Source organism: Pogoniulus pusillus, chromosome 18, assembly GCF_015220805.1.
Source record: "Pogoniulus pusillus isolate bPogPus1 chromosome 18, bPogPus1.pri, whole genome shotgun sequence".
Classification (NCBI taxonomy): domain Eukaryota; kingdom Metazoa; phylum Chordata; class Aves; order Piciformes; family Lybiidae; genus Pogoniulus; species Pogoniulus pusillus.
Window position 1 is genome coordinate 16,623,918 of NC_087281.1, and position 27,430 is coordinate 16,651,347.

Sequence of the window (27,430 nt, forward strand, 5' to 3'; positions counted from 1 at the left end):
GGAAAGGCTCTGACCAGACTGTGCAATCAGTAAAGAAGCAGCAGAATCCTATGAAACAGAAGTTTTCCATGCACTGTCAGAGAGAGGATTTAATTAGAGTCTCCTAATGCTAATCACTCTTGATTCCTCTAGTGGTTTTATTTAAGGCACACATTTTAACCACTACACAATCAAGTCTGTAGCTGGCTCTATTGTGTGTCATTTTAGCACTCAGAAAGTGCCTCGAGAAGGATCAGGATTGATAATAAAATCCAATCGATTCTTTCCCCTTTCTCCTTCAAATCAAAGGCATTGAGCAGGAGTCTCAAGCCATGCTTACTGGGGGAGAACGGAGACAGGAAGGGAGGAAACAAGAAGACAGTGTGCTATCAAAGCTGCTGCAAGGTGTTGGATCAATGACAACATCTGCATGAGGGTCTGGGCTACATTAGAAGCTGTTACCATGGGAACTGGCGCAAAAGCCTCAGGCAGGAGGGAGCGGGTGCTGATGAAATGTGGGAAAGCAGGAGAGAGTATTTTTAGATCACATAGGAGGAATGCTACACAATGACATCATCCTAGCTCATTATTTGCACCCGTGCTGTATAACACTTTGTGGCATCTGCCTCAGGCTGTTAAATGGGGAAAAGTCATTATGGATGTGAATTATAAATACTGTGGTGAAACTCGAGCTCTGCAGTTACTAGACATCACTATTCTGCAATGAAGGAGAGCATTTAATACACAGTGCTGTACAGATTCACTGTAGGGTGCAAGAAGCATTGTGTCTAGGATTTTAGTATTATCAGAAAGCAATTGTGAGTCATCCTTTTATCATTTTTAAGAGGCAGAGTGTAAATAATTTTACACGTTTGGTATCTCACGCATTGACAAGCCTTTTGAACTGCAGCAACATGGCCTAATTTTCCAGAGTGCTGTGTGCCAATCCACTGCTCTGAGTGGATGGAGTAGTAGTCTTAGGTGCTCAGCACTGCCAAAAATCCAGCCATGCATGTCACGTTTGAAAGAATCCTCATTAATCTTGAGAACAAAACATGGTAGGTTTCACTGCCTGTGTCCAGCTCCTTAGCTGGGATCACACCTTTTACAGTTAAGGACCCAGTAGATAGCTATGGCATTTGCTGAATATAGCTGTGAATCAGGGGAAGAAAGAATTCTGACTCTCAGACACCATTGCCAGCTGACAGAGAAGAAAGCCTCCAAGCCTAGCGAGGGGAGGCATGCCAGAGCTCCTCTGCCTTGCGCCGGGAGGCGGCTGCCCAGCTCCACACCGGAGAGGCTGGAATCACTATTCCCGTCACACTGCCAGCAGTGCAGTCAGAAGGACAAACCCAGAGGAATGTGTTCCTTGTGGTTGCAAAACTGTACCTGCTCTCTGCCCTGGAATAACCATCAGTTAATGCTGTGCTTGGCCAGAGTGTGTCTGGGGCCACTGGGGCCTGTCACTGGAGATGGGCAGAGACTGAAATTCCCAATCCATGCTGATACCCGCTGACACTGCCAGAATACCATGGGGTGAGTGACAGGGCTTGCCCTAGCTCTTGCCCTGTGCAAAGTGAAACACGTGGGTCCCCAACCGTTTGTTTCTGCACTTAGGACTAAGCCCTGCGTCAGCGGGTGAGAGCAGGAGGCGGGTAACAGCAGCTGCGCAGGGCCCCAGTGCCAGGGGAGCAGACGTGGGGCAGGCAGCAGAGCACAGCCTGACTGCAAGGAGTGAGCTAGGCTGATGTCATGCTGCTCCTCCCAGGTGAGCTAAATATGACTTTCTTGATGGCTCTGCTTTCCTGCTCCCCATCACTGTATTGTGTGTCCTAAGGGTGCAAGCAGGTGGGCCAGGGGTAGCAGCAGGAGGACGTGGGCATGTGGTGCAGCCACTGCCTCCCCTGCCCTGCTGTAAAAGGCACTGGTGTGCAGCCTGGCCAAGTAGGGAAGCAGAGCAAGAAATAGCACAGAGACCATGAAGGGTGGGCAAAAATAGAAGGGAGCCAGGGAGTTACCACTTGGCTGTTGGCTGAGGTTGCTTAAAGCAAGGACAACAGGTAGCAAACACTCAGTTTTAGGGGTTTTTTTTCACCATGCAATCACAATGTGCAACACTTCTCTATGTGTAATCACTCCTTCCTTGCAGATCTGACTGTTTAAATATAGAATAAATAGTGAAACATGATGGTATGTGTGCTACTTCCGACCCACTTCAAATGAAAGTTACCCAACACAGCATATCTCAGACTGCCAGGGTTCCCATAGGGAATGTTTACAAAGCAGGACTAGGAAAGGTGAGTGAATTTAGCTGAGCCTGGAGTAACACTGAAGCCTGAAGACATTTTCTTTCCTAGTCTAAATGCAGCCTCCTAGTTCCAACATCCCTGAGTCTGTTAAACTTAACTAGATCATGCCTGAAACAGCAGGGTTTTTTTCTAAGCTCTCACTGGCTAACTTGACCTTTTCTGCACATTGACTTCATTCAGCTTTCCTAGTGAAGCTAATGCCCAGCACATTGCTGAAAAAAACAACCTTCTGCTTTCTTCCAAGCAGCTCTTCTTTTGGCACTTCTTTTTGAGGAAGGGTACTAGGATTATACATCTTACAAGGTTAGTGTTGGATGAAGATGAAACAATATTTCATGCATTTAGTTTGTATTATATGTTAGTATTGGCAGTCCAGGCATTGTAGTCATGCCAGCAGAGATACTTTGATCTGAAATATTGTAAAACTCAGGGAGGCTTGAAGTAGGGTGGGAGAAAACAGTTTCAGATATTACAAATCTGGCCTGTGCTTTTGGGGATACAGGTGCTGTTGACACTCTAAATGTCCTTTTATAAGAGGCTTGACCTGCCTGCAAACATCAAGGACCATTTTAGGACAACATATAACTGGCAACGAGAAGTCACTCTGAACATGCATGGAATTCAGCAGACATATTTTGGGCACTGTCCCAAACAGAATCACAGCAGTTGTGGACATGTATGGCTCGAGGGACCTCCAGAGATCTTCCCAGCCCTCTTCTCCTCCCCTTTCATCTCTTCCCAACTAATATTTAACCTTTTTAAAATATCTTTGGTGATAGGGACAGCCCTTCACCAGGGCTCACCTCTCCTGCTGGTTACAGTGTCTTTTTATCTCTAACCCAGCGCACTCTGGCTGAAAAACAGCTCACTTCTCTGCCTACCTCAAGGCTACCTCGATCTTCATGTATTTGACACATTGCCCTATTGTGTATAAGCCTATTTGGGGCCTATCAAGCCTACCACAACACCTATCTTCCCTCATCCTCTGTTCTTCCAGCCTAGACAAACAAGTTTTTCAAACCTTTCCCTCTAAGCCACATCTTCCAGGCTACCATCACTCTAAGACTATACCTCCCAGCATCACGCCTGGAGCAGTGGGATGCCATCCTCCACTCAATTCAGCCCTGAGGAGGGAGGAGTGGTGATTTCCTCATCTCCATATCTGGCATGACCACTGGAACATCCTTGTTTGCTTCTTCCCTGTTCTGGACCACCAGCTGCTGCCTTGCCACTCATTTGGACCTCCCCTGTTCTGCCACTGCTAGCCTGGCCCTTCTCCACAGTAACATTATCCACTTAGATCTTCCTTTGAAATGTGTGCTGTTCACTCCATTTCATTTTATTGATCTCAGATCATTTCTGCTGTTTGTCAAGACCACTTTGATTTCTAGCCCTCCAAAGTGCTTTCAAAGTGTGCTTCCCCATCTGGAAGTATCCACAGATTTTAAAGTGTGCTTTCAATCCCATTAACCTCCTCATTAATTATATAAATAATAGCAGCATGATACAGTGTTGTCCACTTACATGTTGCTCTCCCGTCCCTCCAATATCTCCTAGTACCGAGACAGTGATCACCCTTGCTGGTGAGATGCAAGAGAGACATCTGCCTGCAAGCAGTGATGGCAGTCCCCTGAAGACAGGGGGTAAAGAACATTGTCCCATGTTTAGAAGCTTGCTGCTGGTGCAAGGCATTAAAGCTAGCATCTGATGTAGGCATGACTCTGTGTCCAAAGTTTAAAAGTTGCTCATATGTGGATGTGTGTGTGGAAATGATGAACCTCAAGCCTGTAGCCAGAGAGCAAGCTGGGCTTGCTTTGGCTTGGCCAGACCACTGAAGCTTGAGCTGCCAGAAGCACTTTCTGAGTGAGTTGGTGCAGCTTTGAGTCAGGCTTGCCAGGGACCCAGCTGAACAATTTAAGTTCCAGTTCACTCGCAGGTTGCAGTATGCTCATAGTCCTGTTGTCAATTAATAAAATTAATCATTCTCACTGATTCTCTAATCAGCCTGATCCTCACAGGTGTAAATTATTCTGTCAGATGGATAATCAGGGAAGTTTTCCAAACTAAACTAAAAAAAAAAGCCCTCAAGAACCCACTGAATCTTGCTCAGCTGACCTGAGCAAAGGCTGTCTAAAATAAGTGCAACACAAAACTAAGTGGCAGCAACTGTGCCTTATGAAAGTTAATGGAAAAACAACCATCCTGGAAGGTAGGGCTTCAATTCAAGATGATGATAGCCCCCACCCTGGGCCTGCCTTTCCCCAGTGACCCTGCCCAGATGACTGGGACAATCCTCCAAGCACTTGTTTGCATAGGAATCCTGTCAGGATCCTACACCTTAGAAAGTACAGGAGTACTTCAGGAAAAGTCCAATCCCTTCAGCCAGTCGATCTGTTGGAAGAAAGTACCACACAGTATCACAGTATCATCAAGGTTGGAAGAGACCTCATAGATTATCAAGTCCAACCCTTTACCACAGAGCTCAAGGCTAGACCATGGCACCAAGTGCCACGTCCAATCCTGCCTTGAACAGCTCCAGGGACGGTGACTCCACTACCTCCCCGGGCAGCCCATTCCAGTGTCCAATGACTCTCTAAAGTAAACCTCAGCACATGGCTAGGGACAAAACAGAGAAAATGAGAGAGGAAATGGCCTTTGATTGGTGTCACTGTCTGCTAAATGCAGACAGTGGTTGCTGGATGGAGGACATTAGCTTGACAGCTTTGGTGTAAATTCAGCTTCTTACTGTTTCTATGCTGCTCCTCCAGTGCTCCTTGGAAGAGGAAGGTGGCTGCTGTATGACAGAGCCCAGCAGATATGCCATGTGAAAAGGTTATTCACCCACTGACCTGGATCTGCAAAGGACATTGGGACACTTTATTTATTCTCCCTAGAGATGTGCATTAAAATAATTGTGCTGGTGTGTACTGAGTAAAGGAAAAGAGGAGATGCCAGAATATTAAATGCAGCACTGGGAGCCTTTAGAGGAAAGCAGTAAAACCCAGCAGCAAAACCTGAGTTATAAGTGTATTGCTGCATGACCTGGGAGTACAAAAAGAGTTCAGATGGGACCTAGCCTGCTGCTTTATGTATTCACTGTTTTATCATGTAAAATAACAATAAAATGGATTCCAGCAAATAGAGGTAAATATTTGATGATATAATTATGCCTTATAAATGCAATATTCTTTATTTTGCAAATTAAATTTTCACCCATTTCATTTTTATTATTGAGGCCATGAGTATGTCTCAGTTGTTTGTTATGTACTTTCATAACCATTTGATTAATATTAAATGTTTAAAATAAAAAATCCATTCATATTTTAGTTATAATGGCTCTGTGGAAGTGCCACGAATATGAGTCAGTATTTATGGCCCACATTAGTTCTTAGCACTAGTTTTAATATTTTTATTGCTGTACTGGACATGCACAGTTCATTACGTGTGAAAAATAGTTTAATTTTCAAAAGCTTTGGTCTGTAAACTGGGAGAGTGTTCCCTGTCAAGCTGCATGAACTCCACATCCTCCTGCTCTCTTCCTCTCCTATCCTGAAGAAGGCAGATCTGAGGTAAGTGACAAACCTGGTAAGTGGCTAACCTACCTTATCTGTGTGCCTGAAAGAGCAGATGTCTTAAAAGGCATGAATTCAGGTGCTACAAGCTTTGACAACACAGCTTCTGTTCACCTCGCTATACAGATATGGACTACATCTGTGCAGGAATTAGGGAGAGTTTTGACTTCCAGGAATTATCTCACGGACCTAGAAGGCATCTTTCATGCCCACTGAATGTGGTAATAAACCAAAGCCTATACGTTTGGTAATTACCCTGTATGGAAAAGCTTATTATGGCCACTACAGACAGTGGCTGCAGCCAGCACCCTACTGCTGTGGGTTTCAGGCTCCAAAGAGGCCTGGGAGGAGCAGGTTTCCCTGAGGCACCAGGAGCAGCATTCAGTTTTCTGCTTCAGTAACTTGGACAATTTCAAGTGCTTCAGGTGTTTATGTGCAGTACTACAGAGAAGTGCTGTGGCTTCTATCAAAACCCTCCAAAAAACCCCATCCTGAGCACTCCTGCTCCCTGTCAAATACTTGCAAAGGTTTTACTTTCCTTTTGCTACACTGGCTTGGTGTCCTGCCAGATTTAACAACATCCTTACAGACATTAAAGGACACTGTATCTGCTACCAGCTACAGGCTGTGCACACAGAGCATGTTCTTCTCATCTCCAGTTACGCTGTATTTCACTGGCATGCTCACACATCACCTGAAGGAAGAAGGTCAGACCCCAGGATTTGCTAAATATCTCAATAACAGCAGGAGATGTGGGGCTGCAGATGACAGCACCCATTCCCACCACCACTGCCAGTGCTGGAAAATGATGGGTGACCTGTGAAGACCACTGAAGAAGCACAGGCTCTGCATGGCTGTGATGTTTTCATTGCAGCCCTCTGTGGTCTACTAAGTCTGAGAAAGTGAATCTAGATCTCAGTTTGCAGAGGCAGGAGAGCCAGTGCTAAGTGCTGTTGATACTGCTACCAAGGATGAGTGCTCTCTCTGCTGTCAGAACAGCCTGTGCTTTGTTTCTTTACAGTCTCTGTAAGCAGCAGAGAAACAGTACCCAGCCTCTCCTTGGGGAGCTGGTGGCTGCACCCAGACTGGCAGGGCAGCACAGAGGCACCTGGGAGAGGATTTGTGCCTCCTGGCCTCCTCTACTGCTCTTCACACACTAGGCTGTCACTTTCCATTAAGGGCAGAGCACTCTGCCTTTCTCAGCTGCTTTTGTCAAATAGGCTGGGGAGGACAGCGTGTGGGCAGGTGGTTTGCTTTGAAGATAACAGCTACCATGCAAAATAGATGCCTATGTGGCCCCTGGGTCCTTACCTTGCCATGTCTGTTAACTTGAAGTGGTCTTCCTCTGTTCAGAAACTGTTCCCTTTCAGCTGTTGGGCTTCTGGATCTTCAGAAAGAAACAGAGATCTGGTATATAAACCAGCAGCAAGAGCCTGGGACAACAGCTGAATTACACTGTTAAATACTCAACCCTTCAAACTGGGGAGAAAAAGTGTTTCTTAAAGACTAGAAAAAAAGATGCAGCTGCTTTGTCAGCTAGGGATAGATGGTGAATGGGGGCCACTGTACAATGGCAAGGGGAAGGGGGTATGAAGTTCATCAGGTCCCTTCACCCTGTGTCATTCCCAAAGGACAGAGCTTGGCTGCATCCAGCACTGCTGCCATGTAGAGCTCTGCAGCAGCCAGGGGCATTGGGCTGCCTCTTGCAATCTCTGTTTCTAGAAACTGAACTACCTGAATTTCCAAACCATGACAAGAGAAGGTGCTGTATTTAGGGTTGAAATTGGAGCCAAAATCTATTCCAGGCAATGACTTGAAGGTCACGCACCCACAAAGAGCTCCTACCCTATCGGTATGTGCATTAGACAGATGCTGCTGTTGCTCTTTCTCTGACAGTGACAGATTTAGGCTTAGCATGCCACCCTTTCATAGCTGTTTGTTTTCTCCAGTCTGCATTGCTTTCCTAATCCTTGCCCCCAACTCAAGTTTCACTCACTTGTGCCCTCTTGAAAGGGGTGCAACTAGGCACAGTTAGTGCAGACCTTTACAGTAACAGCAAAATCCTTCCTACCTGCAGACTTCACCAGCTGGCTATGTGACTTTGCAAGTGTGCCCTGCACAGCCTGTGGTCTCAGTGTCCTCTGCGGAGCACGGCAGTTCACACACAGTCCTTGTGCCTGTCACAGAAGGCTGCAGACTGCCTAGGGGACTCAAAAGTGGAAGCTGGTTAGCAACACTCTGAGATGTCTGTGGAGACGTATCCCATTGCCACCCTTTCCCAAATGGTGGGATGCAGCACCACGCAGTAACCTCTGAGATGGCTGTATGGAGCACAGCCCTGGTTAGCAGTGCAAAGGATGTGGCTCCCTTTCTTAGGTACACAGAGAGATCCTTTGCAGGACAAGGGTCTTGGTCTCCACATTCTGTGGAGTGATTCAAGCTCCCATGACACAGAGATAGTTTGTTACTACATCTGACCATTCCCACTTACTCTTCTCTGGAGTAAGGCACTCTCCATACAGGACAGAGAGGAACAAAACATCCAAAAGGTCTGCCCTGCTATTCCACTACCACCATTCTGGTGCCTCTCCATTTCAAGATGATTATTTTAAGGCAGGTCTCCACTGGTGTTTGACATAAAAGGAGACATCAGTGAGAAATGCAGCAAGCTGAAGATTATGAATGGTGGCCATGGGATGGGCAAGTCAATCAGGGATAAATTGGGAGTGAGGAAAGAGGAGCCTGATGCACTACTGATCCCCATGGACAGAGATAGATTAGAGCAAACAGTTGCCTGTATTTATAACCTTCTTAACACCCTGCTGTGCCTGAAGGAGAGGAGGGAAGGATCACAAGACCCTCACTGGCTGGGGCTTGGGAAAGGAAGTCTCCAAAATGTGAACGCTGGATATCCCCTTGCCCTGGGGTTGAGATTTTCCATGGTGTCACTTCTGCTGCTGCTAATGGGCAGAGCACTCTGATGGGCCGATGCTCACTTCTCAGGCTGCAGGAGAGCTTTTCAGGAGCCCAGAGAGCCAAACTGAAGTGAGGCAGGGAGAAGTCTGCTGTTTTGGTCCCTGTCCCTCACCCCTGGCTGCCTCTGAGGGCTGGTGGAGCTAATTGACTTGTTATGAGTAGTCCTTTTTCATTGTGGGTCTGTGTTTACGTTTACTTTTATGAGCTAGAGATGGTACAGATGGCTAATTTGTTTGTTCAATATTATTCTTTCTAGCCGCCTGGAGCTGGTTTTGTACTTCTGTGTTTGTCATGGTTACTGCATACTCAAAATCTCAAGTGCTTCTTTTCATGTGTGGTGGAAAGCTTACTGAGCATCAGCTGAAAAACCACGACGGTTTAGGAGGAGATTCTCCTTCGCGTCTCTGTTTGGTGCCACCCCCTCTTGCCTTTGTTTGGGTGGGGAGCTCTGGGAGGCAGAAAGCAAGCTCTGGCACAGAGGTTCCCCAGAAAACTCGGACAACAGGCTTTTCCCTGGCTCTCAGAGCCCCCCACGTGAGTCACCTCCCTTGCAGGTTAGGGAAGAACATAGGTAGGGACAATTAGTACTGCTGGCCCGAGAAACGGTGGTGGTGGGGAGGGAAGCAGCTGCACTTGATCGCGCAGCATCGCTGCCCATTTGCTGCTGGTGGGAAGAGCAAGCCCTCTGATTAGCATTCCAAAGAATGCAATTAAGAGACAAGACTATTTTCAGCAGTGTCCAGGCTCAGGGCTTGCGAAGGCACAAGCCTAAAGAAGCCCAAAGTAGGCACTTCCTCCACCACAGACACTGTGGCTTATATTAGCACAACGCTTCAAATCCCCTCTAAGTCCTCCCAGAAAGCAAGAGTAAATATAGTTTGTCAAACAGTTATCTTTAGCACAGTCTTGTCTGCCAGCATAGATCTTTCTGCATGACCTCTTACTAAGTCAGGGCAATTTTTTCTCGTTTGCTTACTCCTGCCTGTGACACCATGCCCGGAAGGGAGCCAGGGCTCCCTGGAGCTGGCAGGGAAGGACTGCTTCCACCCATCTTACTGACCACCCTCTTCACAGACACAGCTAGGTTATTGACCTCTAGACCTAATTTTTCCTGTCTGTTTTCAAAGGCAAAAAAGCATGAGATGGAAATTCCCACAGAAGGATGGCAAAGGGAAAGCAAGACTGCTCTGCTGGAGAGCCTCCCAGAGATGTGGCATGCTGAGTCCTCTGCGCCAGGTTCTCTGTGATGCTGGGGTGGTAGTGGGAGGAGAAACACAGAGAAGTTTTGCAGTGGGTCGAATCCATCCCTGCATCAATCACAGTATCACAGTATCATCAGGGTTGGAAGAGACCTCACAGATCATCAAGTCCAACCCTTAACCACAGAGCTCAAGGCTAGACCATGGCACCAAGTGCCACGTCCAATCCTGCCTTGAACAGCCCCAGGGACGGCGACTCCACCACCTCCCCGGGCAGCCCATTCCAGTGTCCAATGACTCTCTCAGTGAAGAACTATAGTCTGTCCCTTCCTTAGTCTCACTTTGACACTAACTCTTTAGTGCCATCACTCACAGGCACACCCAGGATAGTCCACCAAACCAGATTGCCTCTACCCTGCCAGTGGCATAAGCAGCAATATAAGCACTACCGTGAGGGTGGGAAGGTCCCACCTTTGGGACTGGAACTCTACAAGACAGCAGCTAAACCCTTTTGAACAAGGAAGGGTAGGTGTGGGAGAATAGGCCTTGCATATCGGCAGGGACTTTGCTTGCTAGATGAAGAGCATTCTTTCTTTTAACAAATAAAGCAATACTAAAAACCCACAAATAAACCAAAAAACTAATAAAAGGAGTGAAGGACCAAAGCTGACTGCAACTCTGGTTACCCACCAGCCACTCTGTAAGCTGTAGCAGGCAAAACTTTGTGCCCACAGATTTGCAGCCTCTGGCCTCGTGGGGAGGAAGGGCCTCCTCTGGGGGTGTTGCTCCACTGCAAGGCAGCCCCCCTCACCCCAAGCAACTGCCCGCACAACTCGACAGCGCCTAGCAGCTCAAAAAGGCCCAGGCTGTGTCACAGCATGGCTATACTGTGCAGTCAGAGGCAGAACTCACCTCCCCGAGGTGTCAAAACCACAACACCCAGGGTGGGCTGGAGCTGAATGACGGCAGGAGGCTCCGGCGTGCCGTGTCCAAGGAGCGCTGGGTTTCACAGCAGGTTTCCTGTGCCTGTCCCCACACGCAGTGACACACCTCCACACAAACCCCCACACATCCTAAACACGCCTTTTCAAACAAACGCTTCCTTTCTTAGAATCAGCCAGGTTGGAAGAGACCTCCAACATCATCCAGTCCAACCTAGCACCCAGCCCTTTCCAATCAACCAGACCATGGCACTAAGTGCCTCAGACAGGCTTTGCTTGAGCACCTCCAGGGGCAGTGACTCCACCACCTCCCTGGGCAGCCCATTCCAATGCCAATCACTCTCTCTGCCAACAACTTCCTCCTAACATCCAGCCCAGGCCTCCCCCAGCACAACTTGAGACTGTGTCCCCTTGTTCTGTTGCTGGGTGCCTGGCAGAAGAGACCAACCCCACCTGGCTACCTCCCTTCAGGGAGTTGTAGACAGCAATGAGGTCACCCCTGAGCCTCCTCTTCTCCAGGCTAAACAACTCCCAGCTCCCTCAGCCTCTCCTCACAGGGTTTGTGTTCCAGGCCCCTCATCAGCTTTGTCACCCCTTCTCTGGACACATTCCAGCACCTCAACATCTCTCTTGAATTGAGGAGCCCAGAACTGGACACAGCACTCAAGGTGTGGCCTGACCAGTGCTGAGTACAGGGGCAGAATAACCTCCCTTGTCCTACTGGCCACACTTTTCCTGATGCAGGCCAGGATGCCATTGGCTCTCTTGGCTGCCTGGGCACACTGCTGGCTCATGTTCAGATACTATCCACCAGTACCCCCAGGTCCCCTTCTTCCTGGCTGCTCTCCAGCCACTCTGTCCCCAGCCTGTATTGCTGCCTGGGCTTGTTGTGGCCAAAGTGTAGAACCCTGCACCTGGCCTTGTTAAATCTCATCCCATTTTCTCTTGTTCTATTTTTTTTCATTTCAGCAGAGTTCCATCCCTTCAGGAAACTGTTGCAGGCAACACAAAACTTAGGCTCTGAAAGGGGGGAGATGAGAGAGTTAATGGCCCCAGCTGCTACTATAAGCTTTACTGTCCCCTGCTGCACTCAGTTTAAGAGGCATCATATTGCAGCTCCTTCCCCTGTGCCATTCTCAAGCATGGTTGGGGGACTGCAGAATAAGAACACAGTTTCAGTGCTGCCTGCCAGACAGAGAAATCCAACTGTGCTCTTTCATCAGGAGGCACTCTGACTCCTCCTGCACCAGTGAGCAGAGCTCTTCCAAACACACAGAGGCCAGGTCCTCATCTCTGCCATGCTGCTGTAAATCTACATCGACTCTAGCACAGCCAAGGTTAAGGTGGAGGAACACAGGCCAAGCCTTGGCCAGTCAAGGTGCTATTCATACCACAGGAGCTGAAGAAGGACTAACTGTCTGGTGTCAGGAAGAAGACAGAAGAAGAGGAGCTGTCTCTGGCAACCAACAGCCCGCTATGGAGTATCACATCCAGCAAAGCTCCCTGTGTTGGCAGTAATTAAAGGCAGCTCTATTAAACACTATCCTTTAGAAACCTATCTGGCTTGGGTGACTGTAGACAAAGGCAAGCTAGGCAGCAGCATTTCTGCACATATTCTGTAGCCAAACCAATGCAAAAGCACCATGATAATTTCCCACAACACAGGCTGCATGAGGGGATCCAATCCATGCACTTTTCCTTCTACTGACATCATAATTATCTTCCTTTCCTCCATTAACTTCGAGCAAGGGAGGAAGGGAATGTAAGCAGTAGCCTGAGCTTCCCAGGACACAGAGGTGATGCTTGCTTCCCAGCAGGCAGGACACTGCTCAGCCTGTCTCTCCTTGATGAGCCCTTTCCCACAGACTATGAGGTTCCTTCTACTGTTCTCCTGATGGAAGTGGTGCAACCCCCTTACAATGTTCTACCTCAGTCCTGTGCTGCAGTTAGGTGTTTCCCCACCTCTGAGATGGAGAACAGCAGCCATCAGGCTCATTCATTCAGTACAGCTCAACTCCAGCCAGACACATCTTGGTGGCTACTCTTCTTCCCAAGTGAATTCTCCACCAGGATGCTATGCTAACATTCTCTGAGGTGCAAATGCACATGTGCAGCACAGACACATCAGCCAGGAAATCACTTAGGGACTATATCCACTGTTTCAAATGAAGTTCACTGCTGAAGCCCAGTTCTCAGGTTTATTTTTCTCATTTCCTCAACTCTGAAGCAATTCCTGATTCTATCACACCTTCCATGTGCCTGATCCAGTTACATTCACCTTGATTCCATCTCTGCCATCTCCCTGGTGGGCTTGGGGGTGACACAGAACATTCCACTGCCGGACTCCAGCTGCTCTCCTTACCATCCCAACACACTTTGCATCCCAGGGCTCACAAAACTCTTAACTGTTAGTACACTTCTAATGAGACAGCAAGAGTAATAAATGCCTTCAGAAAATCTCAGCCCTTCGTATTTATTATAAACCAGTGAGATGCATGTACCAATGAGCAACAAAGTCTTAAAATATATGTGTGATTCTGCTTGGAAACATGATGGTTCTCTCTTGTTATTCATGAATAAAGATGGTTCTTTCCAGGTAAATTAACAGGAAAAAATTATAAAGGTAGTTTAAATGTGAATTTTCCAATGACATTTCTTGCTTAGCCAGTGCAGCTTGCAGTGACAACAAAATCTTTCCTTTTACTTGAAGGGAAGTACATAATTTGGAGAAAAGGCATATTGGTGGATCAGTAACAGCTTCAAGTCCCTCACTCTTACAGCTCTGCACTTCCTTCTGGTTATTCTGAAAAGCAGCCAGGAGATGCCCTGCATGAAGCCAGGAGCCCTGCAACACTGATGACAGGAACATGCATTTTATTTTACTCATTGGCCACCCCTCTACCCATTTCCTTCCCAGTTTTTCTAAAGACATGCTTGTGAAAATGTTGAGAATAGTGCAAGTTCTGGGCTCCTCAATTCAAGAGAGATGTTGAGATACTGGAATGTGTCCAGAGAAGGGGAACAAAGCTGGTGAGAGGCCTGGAACACAGCCCTGTGAGGGGAGGCTGAGGGAGCTGGGAGTGTGCAGCCTGGAGAAGAGGAGTCTCAGGGGTGACCTCATTGCTGTCTACAACTACCTGAAGGGAGGCTGTAGCCAGGTGGGAGTTGGGCTCTTCTGCCAGGCACCCAGCAACAGAACAAGGGGACACAGTCTCAAGTTGTGCCAGGGGAGGTCTAGGCTGGATGTTAGGAGGAAGTTGTTGCCAGAGAGAGTGATTGGCATTGGAATGGGCTGCCAGGGAGGTGGTGGAGGCACCATCCCTGGAGGTGTTCAAGCTAAGCCTGGCTGAGGCACTTAGTGCCATGGTCTGGATGGGACAGGGCTGGGTGATAGGTTAGGCTGGATGATCCTGGAGGTCTCTTCCAACCTGGCTGATTCTATGATTCTAAGTTTGCTCTGCTGAGATTACTTCTTCACCTTAATCTACACATACCAAGTACCCTGGAAGAACCAGTATTCCTTCTGAATTATTTATAGTACATGGGAATTATAATAATACAGAAACCTGATATGATTTATTTAATTATGAATAAGTAATAAGGTAATGCTAGCAACATATTTTACTGAAATGCCTATTTATAATTAAATTATTTGTTATAAATAATTACAGAAAAAATATGCATTGTAACTCATCATTTACATTTAGGGCCCCATTCTTCCTGAGCTTCTGGTGTAATGTTGCTCACACAGACACTCCTGTGGAGCCAGTGGTGTCAAAGACAGAGCTGTTGGCAGGATGAGATCCTGTTTAGGATTAGAGGAACACATTGCAAAAGAAAAACACTGCTTTTTCTTGTCTTCTATTTTTTAAACCATGCTGACCAGGGTCAGCAATTCAGTCTCTAAAGGACAAGCTTTTCCTTTCTGCCTGGAGATTAATTTCTCCTTATTTTGCCTTTCCTGACTCCATTCAAAAAGCAAATGAAAGCCAGATGACACTGTCTCACAAGTACTGTCTCCCATTAGCCTAAGCCACTCTTGCTTGACTCTGTACAGCAGAGTGGTGATGTGTACCCTAATTGATACACTTCTGCATACCAAAACACAAAGTTAGGTTATTGAGACATAATGGGAGGAAGGATACCTGAAGGAGAGTGCCATGTTCAATATGAGCGAAAGGGATTGAATTCAGACTGTTGTCACCAGCCTGGCCCTGGTGCTAGCCTGGGCTTTAGCTCCAGGGAGTGATGAGCAAATTAGACCAACTAGCTTCCAGCTCCCATACACAATAGGCAGAAGCAGGGCTGGATGGCAACTTATTTAGCGTTTCTATTATGTAAATGGTCTCACTGCAGTCCATCATCTCTGCTTTGAAATCAGGATGGTTTGTAACTTTGGTCAGGTGCCAACTGTTTCACAGAAGCAATACTGGGTTTCAGCTGTAAGCAGTAAACAAAAAGAATGCTTCATTACTGTCACCTCCTTGAAAAGGGCCCAACTGAAAAAGAAACAGATCTTGCAGTACTGCTCTTACTGACCTAAGTCAGGGTTTCGCTTAGGAGAAGAACTTAAGGCCAGCTGAAAAACATATATTTTGCTTAGAGAGTCCAGATGGCTCCACTTGCAACAATCTCAAATGCACCCAGTACCTCTCTTTGCTTTTTGCCTTTGTCATCCAAAAGAAGTCTGTGCTGAAGTGGCATGGGTGCAAAGCTGAGCCAATTGAGGTGTTGCTCATCCTGCAGGAGCTGAAGAAGGACCAGATGTCCTGCATCAGGAGGGAGACAAAAGGAGAGGAGCTGTCTCCAGCATCCCACAGCCTTCTGCTGTTGGAGAAGGATGGATTAAGCACTGTTTCAGCTTTTGGAGGTGCTTGTATAAAGTTATCCTGTAGGAGCTGAAGACTGGTATTATTATTAGGCTCAGTAAAGGAAGAGAAAACCCCCTACCAAGGAAAGTTGCTGCATGCATAGCCTTTGATAGGCCAAATGTGGCCCATGAGCTCCTAGCTGAACTCCCGTTGGTCACAGAATGAAACTGGCAGTGCCAGAACACCATTTTGATGATGCTCATGAAGATCCTAAAATAGGCTGAAACCCACTCTCTCATCTAGCCCTTTCCTCTGCAGGCACCTTTGGAGGCGTACTCCCAAGGAAAGCGCTGTGGCAGTAGGGATGCAGGGGGAAAGATGAGGGGAGGCTGGCAGAGCAGGTAATCCCGTCCCTTTACAGCTGGGGAACAGCTAAAAAGTGAGCCCAGCAGCTTTCCTACATAAACCAGACTTACTGGTATGACTCCAGTGCTTTGTGGACTGTTATCCATCAAAAGCAGCACTGAAATTGGCACTCCTTGCAAAAAAGGAAGGGATCCACCCCGAAACGCTAAATGTCAGGAAACTTTTGTGACACAGGATGAAGAAACACATGCTGCTGCTGCAGTTCAAAATGTTCTTGCTCAGAAGATAACAGAGGCAGCATGGCCAGGCCAGGCTGTTGGTGTGCACCTTCCACCAGTGCCAGGACCACGTGAAACCTGCGGAGCCCTTGCAGCAAGTCCTCTCCTAGGGGCGGCTGGAGGCCAAATGACTAACCACCCAACATTAACCACTGTTCCCAGAAAACCTTGCTACCTGGAAAGCCTCACAGTTAAGAGCTACACTTCAGGAAATAAAGAAATTGTGGCGAAAAGGAGAGGAGCAGAAGTCAGACCTTTACCTTTGCAAGTTAATTTTAACAGAGGCTGACACAGAGGTTTGGGCAAAGAGCCATGGTAACCCAAACAGGACCAGCGAGGTAAAATAACCATCTGGATTATAAAAATATTAATAGGGACTATAAAGTAGCTAATTTAGCTACAATTATGAGAGCAGGTTGTTTGTCTCTCCAAAGAAAATCAGAGGGCTTACACAAGTAGAAGAGTTCTCACAATATTAAAGTAACCAGCAAAACAGCCACTAAAAAGCAGAGCTAAACATCTGTTGTTTCATGGTGTTTATCATCCTTTGTTCCCTCCCTGAAAGCCAGAAGGCACAACTTAGGTGTCAAAGCACAAATTCTGAACTACAGTCCCTGGAATGACAGCTTAAAGCCCCAGCAGGGCCCACTCTGTCCCCTTCTTCTCAGGAGCAGGGAAGCAGATACTCAGCACCACTACTGCGTGAAGTGCCTTGTGGTCCAGAGGTAATAGAGATAGCACAGAACTATCTGGAGGGAAAAAAACAAAACACCTTCCTTCTGTAATTTCTGAAGGGTGGTTGCCCAGGCTTTATTTTTATAGGGAAAATGGATTGGGCCCTATTCAGTCACCACCACAAAATCACTGCCAATTCAGTGGGGTGGGTTTTTTTTTTACTATTAAAGTTTGAATAGGTCTGAAAGTGCAATCGAAAAAGTGTTGCTTATACTGGTTTGGCTTCACTGCAATGCATGAAGTATGATCTGCAAAGGCACACATCAGTGTGTAGGAGCTGACATTTGCTGATTTCTGTGAAGTGAAAAAAAGGTGAAGTTCAGCATCACCTTCCCCTGTCCCCACTGAAGCCTTTCACACAGTGCTGTATTTTTTGCTGAGGAGTGATGTTTCTTAAAAGAGAAAATGGCTTGTTCCCAGTGCTTAGCAGCAGCTGAATTAAGTAAATCAAAACAACAAAAAAAGAGTTACAAGTAGTCTGAACAAAATTAAACACCTCGTTCCATTGTTGCCTAAAATTTACAAGTCCTCTCACTGCTGGACAACTGGAGAATATGGCACTCCTATAAAAAAAGATTTGGAGAAAAGCTGGATTTCTGGTGGGAAGGGAAAAGCAAAACAAACCAAAACCAAGGGAATCTATGAAGAAAGGAAGAAAGGAAGAAGGGAAGAAGGGAAGAAGGGAAGAAGGGAAGAAGGGAAGAAGGGAAGGAAGAAAGGAAGGAAGGAAGGAAGGAAGGAAGGAAGGAAGGAAGGAAGGAAGGAAGGAAGGAAGGAAGGAAGGAAGGAAGGAAGGAAGGAAGGAAGGAAGGAAGGAAGGAAGGAAGGAAGGAAGGAAGGAAGGAAGGAAGGAAGAAAGAAAGAAAGAAAGAAAGAAAGAAAGAAAGAAAGAAAGAAAGAAAGAAAGAAAGAAAGAAAGAAAGAAAGAAAGAAAGAAAGAAAGAAAGAAAGAAAGAAAGAAAGAAAGAAAGAAAGAAAGAAAGAAAGAAAGAAAGAAAGAAAGAAAGAAAGAGAGGAAAGAAAGAAAGAGAAAGAAAGAGAGAGAACGGGCCTCCTTCAGCTCATAAAGATGCAAGATAAAAGCCCAAACCACAGAAGGGAGAAAGTGAACACCCAGCCAGCTTTCTTGTACCACTGGCCAAGTGGGTGGCAGGGTGAGGGGCCCCATCCACAGCCCACCACTTGCCCACTTCCCAGCCACCACCCAGCAGCTTCAACCTGGCACTGCAAGAAGTGGGGGAGCTGTCTCCTGCTGCAAGGAAACAACCCACTGAACCAATAACCTCTTTCATGTGTTTGCTCATCTTCTGTTTGTTTTTAAATGGTCAGGGAAGGGGAAAAAAAAAAAAAGGATGAAGCATCTCTGGGGCCAGGTGGGGAGCAAGTAAAGTACATGGTTTGTAGTGGAAAAGGGTAAAAGAAAATGTATACTTGCCATTTTTGCAGTAAGAGGCAGTGACTGAGGTCTCCTTGAAAGTGAGAGGCTCCCCCCACTAAGGTTTCCCAGGTAATCCACAGCACTCCATCAAGAAGAACACCCTGCTGCCTAGTGGAAAAATCCCAGGCAGGATTCTTCAGGATGGGATAGAGGCATCCCATGGCTGGGGTCCACCAAGGTAAGCAGCAGCAGGCCAAGAGGACAGAGAAGGGGACTCCAAGGTGGGAAACAATTGGGTACTACATGGGGTTCTCACCTCTACCCCAGCACTGCGTGGAGGTGGAAACTAACATGCTGGGCTATTTCTTGAGATGTTTACTGAGTCAAAGGTGGTGGGAGGAAGCACTTGACACAGCAGGAAGCTTTCATTATTTTTTTCTGTCTTCTTTATGAGTTTATTTTACTGGGGGCATCTACCTGGTTCAACACTTTGGATTTCAGCATGTGTTCTGCTAAACCAGTGTCTACAAAACTGACTTTTGTGTGGCAGAAGGAAAAGCAAAGTTAGGTGAAGTTGGTATTAAAATAACTGCAGTGTTGTCACCCTATCTTCAGTGCACCTATGCCAACCAAAACAGACATAGGGACAATTAATATGAACTTAGAAGATCTTTATGGCAGACATCAGTGTTTCCTCCTTTCCAGAAGACAGACTTCAGGAGGGTTCAGCCTTTCAGGGAGCTCAGTGAGTCATATTTGAACCCTGCACGTAATGTTCAAAGTCCATGGCTTGCTCCAGAGGCTGCCTAAAGGCAATGAAAGAGTTACCTCCCGTGCAGCAGCCCGGGTGACGAAGTGGATAAGCAGGCACTCCATTCATTTGCTTTGAGCACCGCCTGACCTTGGGGCAGGGTAGAGGAAAGGCATCCTGCTCCTGGGAACAAAGGGCAAGGGAAGGAGGAGTGACTCAGGAGTCCATCTGGCCTACATGGGATCCCGGGGAGGGTGGCTGGGCTGTCCCATGGCCACCCACTGCAGAAAGTGAAATCCATACACTGTCCAGGCCCACCTGCAGTTTCCACAGGGGGGAAAAAGGTGAAGGTTTTGATCATTTTGTTGCTTTCTCTCGCCTCATTGTGAGCACAGACTCGAAGGTGTAGTTTATACTGAGCTGGACCGTGGCACATAAACAAAGGAGTCCACTTGGGGAAAGGTGGGGGGGGGTTAAAAAAATATTTCTCCGAAGTTGCAGTTTGAGCTACCTAAATGCAAATGCTCCAGGACAAACATAAAATGTGGCAGGCAGAGCCTTTTCGAGCCTGATGATTTGAGGCGTCCCCTGTGTAGCCCTGTTGCGATGAAGCGCTGGCTGAAACAGGAGTCAGGGCTACAAGCATTTGTCTCAGCTTACGAGGAGCTCATCTGCTACTGCTGCCATCAATTTCCACAGTCCAGCGACAGTGGCTGTGCTGAGGGGGGGACCGCAGCTGTGCCCTAACAGCCTGCACACCACACTGGGTGTCCAGCGCTGGTCTGGGAGCAAAGTAGACGTGAGGAGCGGGTGCAATTAGCAGGGCAGGTACCATGCTGCAGGTCAGCCATCAACCTGGGAGGGCAAGCGGGCAGCTGAGCACCATCCCACTGAGAGCGGCTGCCCTACCAGGACGGACAAGCAGGGCTTGGCCCGAGCACAGAAGGAAAAGATCCAGGGGATCTGTTGACGTAACAAGCCACTAGAGAGCACTCTCAAATGCACTTACACTCTTTGCCTAAGTGGTAGTTCATAAAAACACGCGGTTGCCAGGGCCTGGTTTACAGCACATCTAGAAAGAGTGCCTCCAAACATACCAGCCTTTGAAGCCACTGCAAAAGCAAAGTTGCTTGCGTGGCACCTTTCCCTCCTGACCCAGGTGTAGGGCAGCACCCACCAGCTCCACGCAGTCCCTCTCACCCCACACTGCTGCCTGTTCACAATTAAGTGTCAGAGACAGTATCGAAAAAAAAAAAGTTAAAATTGCAGTTGGGCAAATTTAAGTATACAAAGAAGTGCAAGAAGTATGTAAAGCTCCTTGGTGCCAAAAGTGTAAAAAAAAAATAATGATTTTAAAAAGCAACAGGTTCAGCAGCTATCAACAGAAGCACTGTGCAGGTAATCTGCCAGGAAAACAAATATATATATATATATATATATATATATATATATATATATATATATATATTTCAGGTAAAAAAGTGCTAAAAATGAGTTTAAAAAAAAAATCACACATTCTTCATTAAAACACTTTTAATACTACACAAGTTACAGTACTGCCCTTTAAAAATAAGTGTTAACAGTAGCACTATTGCAGCTACAGCACCTCAAAATAGTAAAAAAAAAAAAGGGGGGGGAAGCTTGTAGCCCAGGAAGTAGCAAACTGGTATAAAGGGGAAATCCACTGGAGCATTGTAGTAACTCAGTAAAGCAATCACAAGGAGAAAAGCAACATTGACTTTAAGAAAAATGAGCTACGTGTGAACACCCTCAACACTTTTTGTTTGGGGTTTGGTTTTGTTGGGGGGCAAGGGGAAGGATCTGGGTTGTTTGCTTTCTTTGCAGTTCTAAAGCTTTACAGTGCAGATTAGACTTGGCTGGAGCCTAGGGACTGAATTTCAGGTGAGCAAGCCATTTATTTTCCCACTGATTTGATCCTGGGCCACCACCTGGCATCAGTAGCTGGGGAGTTTCCATCCTCTCCACGAGTCATAGAGCTGTGGGAGCTGGGCGGCCAGCAGGGAGGAGGAGAAAGATGTGCTTCCTCATGGGTCTCTCCACCCAATCACACCAATGCCCCAAAACAAGAACATGCTTTGTCAGCAGTAGGTCTTGCACTCAGCAGGCTCAGCTAAGCCACCTGATAATGCAAAATGGGGGATTTTTTTAGGGAGGCTTTGGGGTTTCGGTTTTGCTTCTTTTTTGTAGGGGTTATCACTTCAATCAAAACCATGAGCCTCATCCCACATGAGGTATTATGCCAAGCAACTTTGAAGAACTTGTTACCATCTATCAGCTCAAAATCCATTTTTTTTTTAATAAAGTGCCTAAATACACATTTACACAGATCATAGTGGTTCCAAAGAATCCTTTACAATTGTGGTTTGCTTTTTTGTTTAATATATATAGGTATATATATATAGGTATATATATATCATGTGCGTTTTCTTCAAATGGGCTAAATGTGTTTACATAAGACACCAATCTTGACTATAAGTTTTAAAGCGTAATATTGACCTCAATGATTTTGTTTATCATGCAAGTCTTACCTAGTATTACATTGACCTGTAATATGGAACACAATGTAGTGGGTGTGCTCATTAAACACTTCATAAAAAATTACTGTGTTATGTGCATTTCTGATCTTCAAATACTAATGCCAATTTCTTTTTTCAAAGGAAAAAAAAAAGAGAAAGAAAAAAAACCTCTTCCAAAGATTTGTCTGCATTAAATTGCAGTCTGAACATTGTCACAATATGAACAGTTGACTAAAAAGCACCCCAAATTCTTCAAATTTGTGGGTTTTTTTTTTTTTCTCCTCCTCTTACCATACTGAAAGTGTTTATGAGCCCATCCCCAGGAAGGTACAACCTTGCCACCCCTTTTGCTCGGAAACAACTGCTTATAACCCAATTATAAAACACCTCAACAGAAGGGCTCATACAGCTGCAGCACCGCCAACAAACTATAAACAGCACGAAAACATCACTATAAGACTCAAACTATTTCTAGTAACCAATGATTTATTGATTTTAGAAGTCTGCTTGGTGATGCAGAAGCGTGATCAAAAGAAGTGGCTTTACAAGAGTTCTCCAAAGTAGCTTAAAAGGCTGGGCCAGGACCATTATGTGCAGCCCCAATTGCTTTCATTTCAACCAGTCTGTATTTCCATTTTCAAAGAATAGCAGTAGGTTTGTTTCAAGCACATGTAATAAGGAAATTACAGGTTTCCTCCACCCACATTTGGGCTGTCATTGATATATGCCCACGGGCAATCTGGCAGAGCTTCAGTCACCCCCGTCACTGTACCACACTGTACCTGCCACTACTTGGAAATATTGGGTCAGTGATAGTAACAATAGCAACAGCACTAGAGGTGACTGATAAACAAACTCAAAGTCCATCTGCACTATCTGAAAATTAAAAGTAAAATAAAAGCTGAGGAAAAAAAAAAAATCTCACCCCCACCTCTCAGCTTTGTCTAAAGACACAAAAGCCTCAGAAGCAACACTGAAGACCTTCAGAGATCACAGTGCTACGCTGGCACCTTTACCAATCGTGTAATGAAGTTTGTTATCAGAATCCCACGTTCTGGTGTGCAATTGGTGAAGAACTGCAGTTTTGTAATCTTTCAAGTGATCACGTGAACTGCAGTCAACTTTGCCTTAAAAAAAAATAGAACCACCACCAAACCAAAACCAAACCAACCCAGAAATCCCTAACTCAACAGCGCCTCTTGGACACCTTTCCACGTCCTGTTCTGGTGGCAACTTCCCTTGAGAAACATGGAGGAATTTTGTACTGACTCTGTCGGATCAGCCACCTCAATGTGAGCCACGTGTTTCTGGGAGAAAGCCCTCCTGCTCCCTAAGCTCGCCTGGCTGGCAGAATTGGCAAAGGGCATTCCTGCCTTGGCCAACCACTCTTCTCCCCAACTGCCTCGAACCAAGCCTGCATGCGACCAGCTCTACAGGACAGGGGCCAGGGATAAGGAATCACAGACAGTAAGGCAATCTTTACAATGTCAGAAAGTGTATTTGGCATTTAAACAAAAAACAGAAACAAACGAAATAAAACAAAAAACTCGAACAAAACAAAAGAGGAGAAAAAGGCGGGGGGGGGGGGGAAAGAAACAAGTGCATACAAATACAGCTAGAAGCATTTCTGGTTTGCCAAGTGCTCTCTAAAAAAAGCAGCGCAAGTCACAGCCTACATTGAACAGTAACTGTCACCAGGGAAGCACAACAAATAGTCGCTATAACAAAATGAAAAAAAGGGGGGAAAAAAAGGAAAAAAAAAAACCCAAACTCAAAGAAAAAGAAACAAAAGGAAGAATCAGAAGAAATGCCTTTATAATAAGTACATACCTTTAGTCTTCAAAAAATATAGAAACACAATGTATTCAAAAAAATCAGAATTATACAGCCATGTTTATGAAGTCTACATTTCCCTTGTCTTGGAGATATATATATATTTATATATATATTTATAGATATATACAGAATTCGAGCAGTTCGAGTTCAAGGTGATGCTGGGCGACGAAAGCGGCCAAGTCACGAGTCCCTCTCCTTTTTCACTTTCACATCTCCAGCCAGAATGGTGGCGATCTCCCCCTGCATGAAGGCCCAGGGGACATTGGAGCCGACCAGGGGGCATTTCTCCCCGCTAGGACAATAAACCTCCCCGCTGGCTCCCTGCTGCTTGATGCTCTGCCGGGAGCAGGGGAAGCAGAACTTGTGGGAGGGGACGGAGGGGCACTGCACGAAGTGGGTGTCTTCTAGGCGCTCGTGGCAGAGAGTACAACACAACGGGACGCTTGCGGCGAGGGACGAGTCCGGCAGGCTGGCGGGGTGCACGGGCTCCAGCCCGCCCGCCGCGTTGGCCCCCTGACCCGGCACCTCCCTGCCGGGACCCAGCCTTCTTTGGTTCATGGCGGAGGGCGAGGGGGGGCTGCTGCTGTTCCTCCGCGTGGTGGAGTGGACCTGGTTGGCCTCTTTGGAGGCGTGGTTGCCCCCGGCATTGTCCGCCACCAAAATGAGGGCAGCCATGGGAGACTGGCCGTTTTGGGCCGCCTCGGGCGGCGTGGTCCGGTTGGAGTGGGGAGAGGCGGTGGGCGGCGGGGGCGACATGAATGGGGTGGCCGTCAGCGGCAGCTTCATCCCTTCCGACGAGGTGGGCAGCCAAGGCTGCACCTCCCCATTGATCTTCGGGGGGCCTGCCTCACCCTCTGGCTCGGGAGAAGGCTTCCTCTTCCGGGCGGCACGGGCCCCTGCAGAGGGGAGGAGACGGGTGAGAAGGCAGCGCAGTCACAGCGCACTGCCGAGCACCAGCAGTTCTGCTGTGCACCCGCACAAACAGCCGGCCGCGGCCGCCCCCTGGGCACCGGCCACGCAGGCCGTCGGGCTGCCGCCGCGGGCGCACAAGAACCTCTGTCCCACGTGCCAGGACACCCCCTACCCGACACCCCCCCACCTTGCCTTATGCCCCCTGCCCCCCTCGCCTCACCTGGCTTGGCCACGGCGCCGTTGGTCTCGTAGCCCAGCAGCCTTCCGCCCGCCATGCCCGGCTCCTTCTTGAACTTGCTATCGAAGGGTGCCACGACGTGACTGCCATGCTGATGCAGGGCCAGCAACGTGTCCCGCACCGTCTTGGGCTTCGCCAGCCACTCCTGCTCGCCGCCCGGCCGGCCCTTGCCCTCGGTGGCCAGCTCCGCCGCCGCCGGCAAACTCTCAGATGAGCCTCGCTTTTCCTTAGCGCCGCCGTCGTGCTCCCCCGCCGCACCGCTGCCGCCAGAGGACGAGGAGGAGACGGAGCCAGGGCGCTTGTGCCCCAGCTCGCCGGGCTGTCCTGCTGCCTGCGTAGCCGCCTGCGTCGCCGCCGCCGGCTGTTGGGGGACAGGCACGGCCATCGGGGCGGGCGCAGCGGAGATGGCGGCCAGCGAAGCAGCAGCGGCGGCGCGGCTGCCCAAGCCACTGATGGCGGCGGGAAGCCCGGCGCCGTTCACCAGCGGCACTAGGGTGGGAGGCACAGCGTGCGTTCGCCGTGGGTTGGGACTCTGCCGGTTCAGCTCGGGCGGTTCCTCGGGCTTGGGGAAGCCGTTGGGCACCAGGATGCCGTTGACCTGTCGGCCGCCGCCGTACTCAGTGCCCAGGCGGGGCGGCGGCCGCTCAGCCGCCAGCGAGTAGCGCTCCAGGGGCTGCGGCGGGGGCCGCGCCGCCGCCTCTGCCGCCGCGGGGTGGCCGAGCTGTTGCTGCTGCGCCAACAGCTCCTTGGCGGAGAGCGGAGGCTGCTTGGCGTGGGGCGGCGGCGGGGCTCGGCCCTCGGGGAAGCAACCGTGCGCCCGCTTCAGCTGCCGCGCCGTATCGATGACAAACTCCACGCGGTCGGCCCCCTCGTAGTTGACGCAGCCCCGGCAGACGGGCTCGGTGAAGTCCCAGATCATGGCCCAAGGCATGCGGGGCAGGTCGCACAGGTAGCACGACTGCCTGCGGGAAGCAGCCGCCACCGCCGCCGACGACATGTCCCGGCCCCGGGGCAGCGGCGAGCGCTCCCCGCTCCGGCTCCTGCCGCCGCCTCCTCCGCCTCTCGCCACCGGAGTCCCGACGGGGAGGTTTGGTCGCCGCGGCCGCAGCGGGACCGTCCGCTGGGCCCCCTCCCCCTCGCCTTCCTCTTCCGTGCGCTGGAGAGGGGCGCGGCGGGCGCCCCGACTGGCAAAGCCGCTGCGGGGGACGCCGCTCTCCTCGCCGTCTCCGCCGGCGGCGCTCACAGGGCGGCGAGGACGCGCATCTCCGCGGCGCGGCTGACGCAGGGCTGCGGCCGCTGCCGCCCGCACGGCTCCCCCGCTCGCTGGCTACTACGGGGCGGCGCGGGCCGGCGCGGCGCGGTGGGGCGGGCGGGGCGGGGACTGCCGCGGGGGCCGGGGCCGGGGCCGAGGCTGGCGGCGGCGCCGTGCCGGGTTCCAGCCGCCACCGCCGCCTCTGCGCGCCGCCGCCTCGATTCTTCGACAGTGCTGGCCGCGCCTGCGCGGTGGGCGCCTCCGCCCCACCGCCACCACCGCCGCGATCCCGGCCTCGGCCCGCGCCCCCGCCACCGGCAACACCACCAGTACCGGGGGTTCCTCCTGCCGCCGAGGCTCGCTGTGCCCCCGCCCCGTCTCGCCCTCGGGAAGGGCCGAGGGAGAGTGGAGAGGACAGGAAAAGGGGCGGGTGTGCGCTGCAGCGCTCTCCTGCTTTTCTGTTATTATTTTTATTGGGTTTATTACTGTTTCCTGTGCCACCGAGGGACTTCGGCGACAGCTGTCACCCGGGGCGCACCCCGCAGTGCGGGACTCGGTGTTCCCCTCCTCGCTCGGACGGTGACCTTGGGCACGACGCGGTTCACCCATGCACACTCCCCCGTGGGGCCGGTCAGCGCCACCTCCGGGCAGGGGCTGACGCCCTGCCGCGCCAGTTGTTTGGCTTTGTTCTCCCCGCCAGGACAGAAAGCACCATTATAAATAAATAGGATTGCCCCCCTCCCCCTTTTTTTTTTTTTTGGGGGGGGGGGGGGGCGCGTTGTTTTGTTTTGAACTGTTGTCATCGTGCACAGGAAATGGGTCATTTTCAACCACAAAACAGCGGTTCCTAATGCAGATTAGCGAAATTCAGGCAGACTAAGTAAACGTCTCCTTAGAAAAACCTGCAGACACGTTTCCCCAGCCCCCTTCCACGCTGCGAATCGCTTATCCGCCGCCTGTATCCGCACCAAAACACAGGGCGGGGGCGAAGGACGGAGGGAAAGAAGGTGCCTGCTCTTCCCGTTTGCCACGGGAGGTGAAGCGATCGCTTACAGGGCACATCCCGGCACGTACGGCCGGCTCTACGCCTCCGCCCGGGCATGGTAAACACAACGGAGGCTGCCCCCCCCCCTCAGGCAGCCCTTCCCACGGCGTTATGTAGGTTACGGGGGAGGGAGGGAAAGAGGGCGGGAGGCGAGGGGCGGCAGGGGCCAGGGAAGCTCTGACGTCCGCAGCCGCCGGCGGGAGGTGCCTCCCCGCGGCTGGCAGCCGCCCGATGGCGTGGAGGGGGCGCTGCCTCCAGGCCTGCCCCGCTCGAAGCGCCGCCTCCCCGCTGCTCCCCGCGTCCCGGCGCAACGAA

General features: G+C 49.3%; 1 protein-coding gene across 1 annotated transcript; it reads right to left on the minus strand.

Annotated features, from left to right (window-relative positions):
• Positions 1 to 21,587: 21,587 nt before the first annotated feature.
• Positions 21,588 to 26,149, minus strand: IRF2BP2 (interferon regulatory factor 2 binding protein 2). Its single transcript, XM_064158558.1, has 2 exons — positions 24,801 to 26,149; positions 21,588 to 24,564 (listed from the first exon to the last, which is right to left on the minus strand). The coding sequence occupies exons 1-2, from the start codon at positions 25,813 to 25,815 to the stop codon at positions 23,849 to 23,851; spliced, it is 1,731 nt and encodes a 576-aa protein (XP_064014628.1). The 5' UTR covers positions 25,816 to 26,149; the 3' UTR covers positions 21,588 to 23,848.
• Between the last annotated feature and the right edge of the window lie 1,281 nt (positions 26,150 to 27,430).

Coding starts and splice junctions, on each gene's coding strand:
- IRF2BP2 (XM_064158558.1), bottom strand. CDS start 25,815: ATGTCGTCGGCGGCGGTGGCGGCTGCTTCCCGCAGGCAGTCGTGCTAC. Junction 24,565..24,800: donor CGGCGCCGTGGCCAAGCCAG/GTGAGGCGAGGG, acceptor TCCCCTCTGCAG/GGGCCCGTGCCGCCCGGAAG.